Consider the following 11,892-nt stretch of genomic DNA (forward strand, 5'->3'; position numbering starts at 1 on the left):
ATGTCCTGGCTACGCCCCTGTAAAAACATTTTAAAAATTTTAAAAGTTTAAAGTTTGTAAAAGTGTAAAGATTTATAGAAGCTATTTAAATTATGTTATATTGTTTAAAAAAATGAATGAGAAGTACAAATATATCCATTTTTGTACTGGTAGGCCATTCGCCACTGAAAGCTGATTGGCTGCTGGCGGCCATATTTTTTTAAGTATCCGAGCCGAGGATATGTTAAGAAATGAAAATGGTCAGAAAATGGTCAATGTACTTTTTGATAGTTTGTTTTTCAATTTGAAATGAGATTAGCAAAAATGAGAAAACATGGTCCGTGTAACGCTTCACAATTCAGTTTTCAGACCATACAATGCAAATGCAAAAATGAAAAATTGAAACCAGACATTCTTTTTTTGTTGTTTTTCCAGTACATTATCAATGGATATTTGCCTTTTTCTCCCCTTTTTTCAATTTTACTTTTGCTAAATTGTGACTTCAGAAACAAACATTCGAATAAATGAAATCTAACCGATTTTCTATTTTTCGTCTTGTAATTTGTGCCGTGGGCGGTACCATTAGCACGGGGGTGTGGCCGTGGACTAACTTTACTATCATTTCATTGATGTAACTGCTTTATTTACACTGCATGCACGTTTGAGGAGAAGTTTAAAAGACGGAACACAGGACGACATTTTTCACCCGAAGTGCCATAACTTTTATTATTAATAGTCTGTGCTAAATTATAAGACGAAAAATGGAAAAATAGAAAATCGGTTAGATTTCATTTATTCAAATGTTTGTTTCTGAAGTCACAATTTAGCAAAAGTAAAATTGAAAAAAAGGGGAGAAAAAGGCAAATATCCATTGATAATGTACTGGAAAAACAACAAAAAAAGAATGTCTGGTTTCAATTTTTCATTTTTGCATTTGCATTGTATGGTCTGAAAACTGAATTGTGAAGCGTTACACGGACCAAACACGCCTTTATTAGTTTTTTTTCAACAGACAAAAAAACTAACGAAAAAACAAGATTTCGGCGTGATTTTTCGTATTTTGGTTCACGGGTCAAAAACAGATAAATGACTTCAAAAATTTATTTTGCACATGTGGGCGGTCATGAGACTCCCCTTTCAGCCAATTGGTCAAGCAAATCTGAGCCTGTGACATCATCAGTATTGTAGGAGGTGCCGTTGTACTGTGGCTGCCGTCGCATCATCCAAGTGGATCCAAAAAACTAACTCCGCACTTGTTTGTAAGCAGGTTGTGAATTATTAACTAGGTTAAGTATTCAATATGGCTGTCACGTGACAAAAGAACAAAGGACTCAGACCCCAAAGATGAACTAATCATTTCCTATTGGTCAGTGTTAGAGGATCTGTGTAACAGCTGAGTCTTAGCCTGACCGTTAGCCTGTCCTGGACCAGGCTAGTTTCCCAGCATAAGTTGCCAGAGTAACTGAGTTCAAACTATTTTAAGTTTGCTTTATGAAACAGAATCAACCAACAATAAGTCTGACAAACCAAAATAAGTCTGGCTTGTATTCTAATCTTGTTTTATGGAACAACCCTCAGAGATTGGCGAAGACACACCTGGGAACAATCATGAACTAATCAACAAGAAAAACTACAAAGGACTACAAAACATGGCACAGAACAGGAGATAACAGGACAGGTGTAGTCCAGGGGCCTGCACTATGAAGCCGGTTCAGGAGGATAGGCAGTGTAAGTGTGTCTGATGTGATAAAGTCACTCCACTTGTTTCTACTCTAAGATCACTACACAGCAAATGACTTTTAAAGACGTCCGGCTTTTAGTAATGCTTATTTAGAATCATAACTTTGTATGATTTGGATATTATTTATGTAATTATTGTACCCTTAATCGATCACACATGTACCATTTTAGTTTATCAATTATTATTACACACAGTTTAATTGAATACATACATAAAGGTAATATAAATAAGCTTTATAAATCAATAGATAAAGCTATAAAATCACTGCATGTGAGCTTAAATGTTCAGTTCTCTCTATACCTTTATCAACTGTATAAACTAACTTCACTTGCACTGATATAGTACTCCTAAACTCCTAAACTCAGGATCAAAGCCTGAGCTGACAGAGAATGTTGATGAACAGCATCATGGTACCAACAAAGCCAGACTGGATTGGTTTGGTTTGGTTTTGTCAACTCATCCTGTAACCCTGAGTTTGTTCATCATGGTACAGGACACTGATGTTGCTCTTTGACCTGTTTCATCACAGAAGCTCCACCTCTTACAACACTAACCAGGAAGAGGAGGACTTGTTATTTCTCTTTCCTGCCATTCTGACTGTCTCGACAAAAGCAATAAAGAATCAGCGATCAGTGGAGTACGAAGGAAAAAAACTTTACAGAGGAATTTGAGAAGTTTCTTTCTGAACAAGTTTGTTTCTGATCTTTGTGATTCTCATGGTGATTTGTTTTTTAAACCGTCGTTCAGAAAGTGAAAGTAAAGTTTAGATTGCTGGAGCTCAAACAGTGAAAATGGCTTCACTAAATGTCTCTGAAGAAGATCTTTCTTGTCCTGTGTGTTATGAAATCTTCAAGGTTCCTGTTCTTTTATCCTGTAGTCACAGTTTCTGTAAAGAGTGTCTTCAACAGTTCTGGAGAACCAAGGAATCGCAGGAGTGTCCTGTCTGCAGGAGAAGATCCTCAAAACCTCATCCTCCAGTTAATCTTGTGTTAAAAAACTTGTGTGAGTCGTTCCTGAAGGAGAGAAATGAGAGGCGTTCATCCGGGTCTGAGGAGATCTGCAGTTTACACAGTGAGAGACTCAAACTCTTCTGTCTGGAGGACAAACAGCCTTTGTGTTTTGTGTGCAGAGATTCAAAACAACACGACAATCATAAATTCAGACCCATCAGTGAAGTGGTTTCATCACATAAGGTAAGACAAATGTTTCTTGATTCACATGTAAAGACGAGTCATAAACACAGATCGTTCCGGTTACTAATGTAACCTCGGTTCCCTGAGATCATGAGCATTGCATCAGTAACTGGCGTATGAGAAAAAAAAAAAAAGAGGTTGGCGGGGTAGACTTGAAGGACCGCCACTGTTTGAGGGGCAGATCCAGCGTGACCATTCGCTGCATAATCTCTGACCGCGAGGGCAGATCTAGTTCTGCACGGCTTAGAGGGAGGGGCAGCTTTAGTCTTCCAGCCGAGGGCTATGGACGGGGAGAGATGCACGTCGACGGTCTCTCCCAATGGCGGAAGCTTGGTGTATCCTTTTTCCTTCGCGCCGTCAACAAAGGTGAAGACAGACGAAGAGGAATAGTGGACGCGTGATGAGTAGGGAGCGCGCCATGACTTATTCAGTTCTTCATGGACTTATAGGGATAATAGGGCTGCAGGATCGACCTATCTAAGTCCAACTCTTCTACAGGGAGTGGGGGGGGGGGGGTCATCGGCAGAGTTTGCTCAGTCCTCCGCTTCAGAGGCTGCCAGAGACATAGTGTCATCAAAGTCTTCCTCGGAGCCGCCAAATGAAACCATGGCACTCGCTCCAGATGAGGGAAGCAGGGAGCCCTGCAGGAGCAACACTCGTGGCACGGCATTTTGCAACAAATGTCGCTCAAATTTGCTGTTTTAAAGAGGTCATGTGACAGTTCTGAAAAGAACATTATTCCGTGTATTTGGTTTAATGCAATGATAGGCTTACATGGTTTTAGGTTAAAAAAAGTCATTATTGTAATACATGTAATACATTACAGTATTGTAATTTTATTGTTGCTCCTCTATGCCTCGCCTTTCTGAACCACGTTGATTTTGACAAAGCTCATCGTTCTGAAAAGCGTGATGTACTCTGATTGGCGAGCGATCCAGTGCATTGTGATTGGCCCGAATACCTTAAGCGTGTGACAGAAATGTCAAGCCTCTTAGCATATTTGGAACATCAGCTCCCAAAGAAATAATGACAGGTGATAATGTCGGTACCGTACTAACTTATCAATTCAAGCCCGAATCTGATCCGGAAAATGCAGAGGGCCAAGCTGACTGGACCAGAACTTATCAGATTGGTAAAGTTTTATTTCATTGGGGACATAATTACTGATTATAATGACTTATACCGTCTTTTTACACGCCGCGCTGCGCTATGGTGGGAGAACACTCTGTAAGCATAAAACCATGTCTGCATTTATGATCGTACTCTATACTGCTCAAAACTCGTGTTTGAATAGTCAGTAGCAAATTATTAAAATATGAAAACATACTTACAAACTGTGTCTGTGTGTCAGAAGCGCCAGACTGTACTAGCAAAGATGGAATTGCCCACTTTCTAGAATCAGCCTTTTTGCACAGCCGGCCTTGTACTCTCGCAGGTTCTGGAAACAGTCCTCCGAAAGATGCGCAGCACACAGTCAAATATTTTGGTTGTACTTTTCTAGAACAGAGTTGTAAGTAAAGCTTGACCACTGTTTCCTAATTTTGTCCTCTTTTGGAAGTAGTTTGGCTTTCGCAATGAAAAACAGCGTGTCCATGACACGGCGTTAACAATAATACAGCGAGAATAAAAGTTACACCTTCTTTATTTGCGTATACATCTGGGTGGTGTTATGAAATTCTGTCACAACAATCGCATCATATGACCTCTTTAATAATGATATTTTTTCCTGAAGAGTTGGATAGCCGCAGGGGAAAAGCACAGAGCTGCAGGTGTCAAAGCGCCGTTAATCCGCTGCTTGAGGCTCGTTTCAACAGCGAGCGGAAAGGCTCCTATCTTCTCTTTGGAGACAGTGAGGAGATGATCTTCGCACTTGAAGGAGAAAAATTCTGATGAAAACAGTTTTCAGCACAACTTAAATATGCAGTCGGCCCCGTCAGTTTTAGCGGCTGAAAAGCCGTTTGTCTGTAGAGGCGCACAGATGTGAACCAATCAGGCTTCAGTGTTCAGTGTTGATCTGATTGAACAGCTGCAGTGATCAGGGGCCTCATTTATAAAACTTTGCGTAGGATTTGCGTCAGAAGTGGCGTACGGATGAAACATAGGATGTGCGTACGCACAGAAATATTCGGATTTATAAAACCGTGCGCACGCACATCCTACGCAGTTTTCCCTTAATAAATCACAATCAATTCTAAATGTAGCGCAGCTTTTGCGGCTTCATGTCACGCCCATAGTTGCTCATAAATAGTCCGTGAAACCCCCACAAGTTAATATTCATTGATTGCGAAATCATGGCAAACACAGAGAGGAAATAAAAAAAACGTAACTTCACTCAATGTGAAGTAGAAGTTATCATTGGCTAGGTGGAAAAGAGGAGTAAAATGTTGTTTGGAGGGCACAGTGTGGGCATTACTAATGCCAAAAAGGCACTTGAGTGGCAAAATGTTGCAGACGCCGTTAATGCTGCAGCCCTTACAACCTTGGACCATTGCCGAAATAAAAAAAGAAATGGTCGGACATCAAAGTCGAGGCAAAAAAGCGTCTAGCGCTCCAGAGTTGAGACATACGTCACTACGTTATTTTATCAAAAATTAAACAAACTAAAGGAATATCATGATTCCGTAGCTGATGAAGAAATGTTTTACTATGAAAACAACTTTCCCCAGTGGACAATTAATACATCTATCTATTTATCTATCTATCTATATATCTCCCTAATTATCTATCTATCTGTCTATCTAATTGCATCTATATCTGCTCCGCCAGACGGACACATAGACGAGAATATCAGTTTTGTACATTATTTCGTTCTGTTTACTATATTATTTATGAGGATGAATTGCACAACATGCCAATATTATTGCAGAACATATTTCACTTTTCTTTTTGCAAATATGTGTTAATTATCATTTCTGTTGAAATTTCGTTTGATTTGGTTTGTTACACTGCAGATCGATCAAACGGGTGTTTGTGTAGGCTGTTAATTGTAAGACTTGCTTTGTAAAGTCTTCATGTTATTTATGAGGCAGTATTGACATTTCTTTTACACAACGGTCTACAGTTTCACACACTTTCACACACTTTCACGTGTTTCTTCCATCTGCCGACGGTGTCGCCATTTCTCATTTCACCCGTTTTTGTGCGTACGCCTGGGTCAGAGCTTGCGTGAAGGACCGCACATTTTCCCGTCAAGTTTGCTTTTCATAAATACCAATTATTGCGTAGAGAGCGGCGTACGCCTTCTTTTGTGCGTACGCAACGTTTATAAATGAGGCCCCAGGACTGGATGTGTTTAGTCCAGCTGAACTACATTATAAATGCAGTTTCATAGATTTAAAGAATTAGTAACTACGGGGGCAAATACATTTTTACGCAGGCCCAGTTGGTATTGGAGAACTTTTTTGTTTCAATAAATAACATTGTCATTTACAAACTGTACTTTGTGTTTACTCAGGTTGCAATTTCTGAATCAATTTAGTATGAGATGTACACAAAAACTGAAGAAATCAGGATGATCAGCAAATAGTTCTCTTACGAGAGGTTCTCTCGTATTGCGTAAGTAGCTTACGCTGCAGGAAAGTCTTCTTTCTCGAGATACTGAAGCTAAAAATTATTGCCAAGCGAGCTCATTGGTCGTGACGTCACGCCAAGGGCTCAGCGGTAGGCTGCTGCAGTTGCCGCAGGGCAGCCAATGGGCACGCTAGTAAGCCTGCCCTAGGTCTGCAGGCTGCCGCACTGCGTTGACAAGATTATTAAAAATTAAGGATAATTTTTGGCTTCAGTATCTCGAGAAAGAAGACTTTCCCGCAGCGTAAGCTACTTACGCAATACTCGTTTCCTCTTCTAGAGAGAACAGAGGTTACGTTTTGTAACCGAAACGTTTTTCACTGCATTATATGATCATATCACTGTATTGTCTTCTCTTCACTGTAATCTGGAGTTTTATGTATTTTTGTTCAATTCTAGGAGGAGCTCAATACAGCACTGAAGTCCTTACAGAAGAAACTTAAACACAATGAAAAAATGAAAGCAGAGTTTGAGAAAACAGTTCAACACATCAAGGTGAGGAAACAGAAACGAGTCATTTTCATTACAGCTGTTGGATCACTATATACAGTTATGATCTGCTATAATGGATAACAGTTTATTATTTCTGTAAATGACGAGCTTCTGCTTCTGGATCCGTTTTATGTCGGGTATCCGAGTTTATCTTGGATATTAATGATGTGTGTTGATTGAGATGATTGAAGTGAATGTGCTTTGATTTCAGTCTCAAGCTGAGCACACAGAGCATCAGATTAAACAGCAGTTTGAGAAGCTTCATCAGTTTCTCAGAGATGAAGAAGAAGCTACAGTCACTGCACTGAGGGAGGAAGAGGAGCAGAAGAAGCAGAGGATGAAGGAGAAGCTGGATGAGATGAACAGACACATCTCAGCTCTTTCACACACAATCAAAGACATGGAGGAGATGATGAAAGCCAATGACGTCTGCTTTCTGAAGGTCTGATTTCAGATCATTGGTTGATTGATTGATGATTGATTGAGTTCTTGATGATAAATGGTGTGTTTGTTCTGCAGGAGTTTCCAGGCTCAATGGAAAGGTGAGTGATCTGCTCCTGTCTCTGGTCTCTCTGGTTCTGATCCAAAGCCACTGCAGTTCTGACTCCTGAATGTTCTTCCAGAGTCCAGAGCTCACAGCCGGATCCACAGATGGCTTCTGGAGCTTTGATTCATGTGCCACGATACTTGGGCAACCTGCCGTTCAGAGTCTGGAAGAAGATGCAGGACATCGTCCAAAACAGTGAGTCTGACAGCAGGAGATCTGAGCTGGACATGATGGATGGGTGGAGAGTTAAAGGCTCTTCATGACAGAGATAGATAGATAGATAGATAGATAGATAGATCTAACACAATTAGCATTTTGCTAACATGATGCTAACACATTTATCATGTTGTTAACATGATTAGTATGTTCTTAGCATGATGCTAATACGATTAGTATTTTGCAAACATGCTTTTAACCAAATGTTAACAAGATTAACATGTTGCTAGCATGATGCTAACGCAATCACAATGTTGCTTGCATGTTTTAGCAAGATGTTAATATGATTAACATGATGCTAACATGATTAGAATGCTGCTACTGTGTTTTAGTTAGCATAATTGACATGTTTCAACACTTAGTTAATTGCTATTAGCATGTAGCTATTCTGTGCTAGTTACAGCTTGTCCATAACGAACACCATGTTCAAGCATAAGGGTGTCCATCAGTGCACATGGCACCAGGACACCCTAGGCCGGAGGTCAATGATCGACTTTGTGGTCGTTTCATCCGACCTCCGGCCGTATGTCTTGGACACTCGGGTGAAGAGAGGGGCGGAGCTGTCAACTGATCACCACCTGGTGGTGAGTTGGATCCGATGGCAGGGGAGGAAGCTGGACAGACTCGGCAGACCCAAACGTACTGTGAGGGTCTGTTGGGAACGTTTGGCCGAATCTCCTGTCAGAGAGATCTTCAACTCCCACCTCTGGCAGAGCTTCGACCAGATCCCGAGGGAGTCTGGAGATATTGAGTCCGAGTGGACCATGTTCTCCACCTCCATTGTCAACGCGGCCACTCGGAGCTGTGGCCGTAAGGTCTCCGGTGCCTGTCGAGGCGGCAATCCCCGAACCCGGTGGTGGACACCGGAAGTAAGGGATGCTGTCAAGCTGAAGAAGGAGTCCTATCGGGCCTGGCTGGCTTGTGGGACTCCTGAGGCAGCTGATGGGTACCGACGGGCCAAGCGGACTGCAGCCCGGGTGGTTGTGGAGGCAAAAGTACAGTACCTTTGGACTGGGAGACCGGGGTGGTGGTCCCTCTTTTCAAGAAGGGGGATCGGAGGGTGTGCTCCAACTATAGGGGGATCACACTTCTCAGCCTCCCTGGGAAAGTCTATGCCAGGGTACTGGAGAGGAGAATCCGGCCGATAGTAGAACCTCGGATTCAGGAGGAACAGTGTGGTTTTCGTCCCGGTCGTGGAACACTGGACAAGCTCTATACCCTCTACAGGGTGCTGGAGGGCTCATGGGAGTTTGCCCAACCAATCCACATGTGCTTTGTGGATTTGGAGAAGGCATTCGACTGTGTCCCTTGCGGCGGCCTGTGGAGGGTGCTCCGGGAGTATGGGGTCCGGGGCCCTTTGCTAAGGGCTATCCGGTCCCTGTACGACCGGAGCAGGAGCTTGGTTCGTATTGCCAGCAGTAAGTCAGACTTGTTCCCGGTGCGTGTTGGACTCCGGCAGGGCTGCCCTTTGTCGCCGGTTCTGTTCATAATTTTTATGGACAGAATTTCTAGGCGCAGCTAGGGACCGGAGGGGGTCAAGTTTGGGGACCACACGATTTCATCTCTGCTCTTTGCGGATGATGTTGTCGTGTTGGCCTCATCAAACCAGGACCTCCAGCATGCACTGGGACGGTTTGCAGCCGAGTGTGAAGCGGCTGGGATGAAAATCAACACCTCCAAATCCGAGGCCATGGTCCTCAGTCGGAAAAGGGTGGTTTGCCCGCTTCAGGTTGGTGGAGAGCTCCTGCCTCAAGTGGAGGAGTTCAAGTATCTTGGGGTCTTGTTCACGAGTGAGGGAAGGATGGAACTGGAGATTGACAGAAGGATCGGCGCAGCTTCTGCAGTAATGCGGTCGCTGTACCGGTCTGTCGTGGTGAAGAAGGAGCTGAGCCGCAAGGCGAAGCTCTCGATTTACCAGTCAATCTACGTTCCTACTCTCACCTATGGTCATGAGCTGTGGGTCATGACCGAAAGGACAAGATCCCGGATACAAGCGGCCGAAATGAGCTTTCTCCGCAGGGTGGCTGGGCGATCCCTTAGAGATAGGGTGAGAAGCTCGGTCACTCGGGAGGAGCTCAGAGTAGAGCCGCTGCTCCTCCACATCGAGAGGGGTCAGTTGAGGTGGCTCGGGCATCTTTTCCGGATGCCTCCTGGACGCCTTCCCGGGAAGGTGTTCCGGGCATGTCCCACCGGGAGGAGACCCCGGGGAAGACCTAGGACACGCTGGAGAGACTATGTCTCCCGGCTGGCCTGGGAACGCCTCGGTGTCCCCCCGGAAGAGCTGGAGGAAGTGTCTAGGGAGAGGGAAGTCTGGGCATCCCTGCTTAGACTGCTGCCCCCGCGACCCGGCCCCGGATAAGCGGTAGAAGATGGATGGATGGATGTAGCTATTCTGCTAGCATGTGAAGCATGATGGAAGTCCTGTTTGCTAGCATTGGTCAAAGGAGCCAACCACCATGCCTCTACGATGTTCTGGTGCAGAGTTATAGGTCTTGCTGAACAGTTGCTAGGGTACTCTGTTTAGTTGCTAGGGAGTGGTTTGGCAGCTGTCAGTGATGTTACTTCAAAGGCTGCTTGCCAGTATGAATGATATAAACCAACCGCAACTCCTCTATGACATTCAGATTAGAAGATATCCCTCTTTGGAGTTGGGTTGCTAGGGTGCTCGACACTGGTTGCTAGGGTGTGGCTAGGAAGTGTTGAAGGTGATTCATGATTTTAAGTCAAACACAACAGACAGTCATAATAAACTAATTTAAAACAAAACACAGACTATAAGAGCCAGTAAAATGAAGATGATCAGATGCTGAAGATCAGACACACACTTACAGTTCTTCATCATCAGCATAAATCTCAGCACATCTCAGTGATTTATTGTTATTTAACTTTCCCAAAGGATCAGTTTCTCCTGATGGACACAAATGTCTGAATCTCATATTTAATGTTTGTAGTTGATGCCGTTAAACGCTGATGATAAAGCGAGTGTGAAACTAATAACAGCACTGACAGTGATCAGAGGAAAGTGTGTTTGATCAACAGGACGAGTGTCATAACTCATAATAATCTGTGTTGGGTTCACTCTTGATCATTATATGAAGATCAGAATAAAAGCATCTGTTGATTGTGTCTCATCAGCTCCTGTGATTCTGGACCCAAACACTGCAGATCCACGTCTCGTCCTGTCTGATGATCTGACCAGTGTGAGAAACAGCTGGAACAAACAAACTCTTCCTGATAATCCAGAGAGATTTGACTGGTATGAGTGTGTTCTGGGTTCAGAGGGTTTTAACTCAGGAACACACTGCTGGGATGTGGAGATTAAACAGAGTTCACGCTGGACTCTTGGAGTAACTACAGCATCAAACCAGAGGAAGGGAGGGGATTTCTTCAACACTGATGTCTGGTGTGTGTCGTACAGCTGTTCTCCTGGTTCTGGTTTTCGTGTTAAACAGAAGCTTGATCGTGTGAGAGTGAATCTGGACTATGACGGAGGAACGGTGTCGTTCTCTGATCCTGTAACTAACACACATCTACACACATTCACAACCACCTTCACTCACACACTCTTTCCATTCTTCGAAAGTTCTTCCTCTTTGAGGATCTTACCGGTCAATAGTCAGTAAACGTCACTCCTGTAGATCTGGATCTTCCTGCTTTCATCATGTCTCCAGTATTTAACCCATATCTCATGAGTAAGAGAGCTGTTGATCTGAGTATCAGTACGCTGGCTGTGATTGGGCGGTGATGATCACATGACTGATATCCAGCACTAGTTTGAGATTATTGTCTGATGAGGTCCTGGCAACCGCTTCATTATACCCGGGAAGGCATCATACAGCTAAAGACAACATGACATCTTGTTAAAATGATGAGTAATCTCCATGGTGATGTGCGTCACAAGCTTTGATGTTTTGTACCCCTATATTAAAAAAAACAATTCTCCCTAAATAAGAGTGTTGTAACATGCTTTAAGTGCTCTTTTAAATGCATTTAAATGTGTTTTCAATAGACTCACACCCAGATCCTGTGAGACGCTTCTGGAAATCAACATCATGATGGCGAACACCAGTTACCGATAACATCAGCCACTGCACTGTTTATTTTGAGGTCAAAGGTCAGCCTGTGTGTCAGAGTAAAGACATTGACACAATGATACA

At 43.2% G+C, this 11,892-nt stretch overlaps 1 protein-coding gene across 1 annotated transcript; it reads left to right on the forward strand.

The window, feature by feature from the left end:
- The first annotated feature begins 2,468 nt into the window (after positions 1-2,468).
- On the forward strand, positions 2,469-11,680 carry LOC307171612 (zinc-binding protein A33-like). The gene is made up of 6 exons (XM_079893366.1): positions 2,469-2,913; positions 6,880-6,975; positions 7,184-7,414; positions 7,492-7,514; positions 7,596-7,714; positions 10,871-11,680. Exons 1-6 carry the CDS (start codon positions 2,512-2,514, stop codon positions 11,356-11,358), a joined length of 1,359 nt encoding a protein of 452 aa, XP_079749492.1. The 5' UTR covers positions 2,469-2,511; the 3' UTR covers positions 11,359-11,680.
- The last annotated feature ends 212 nt before the right edge of the window (positions 11,681-11,892 follow it).

This window comes from Squalius cephalus, assembly GCF_949319135.1.
Source record: "Squalius cephalus genome assembly, chromosome: 14".
In the NCBI taxonomy this organism is placed as follows: Eukaryota; Metazoa; Chordata; class Actinopteri; order Cypriniformes; family Leuciscidae; genus Squalius; species Squalius cephalus.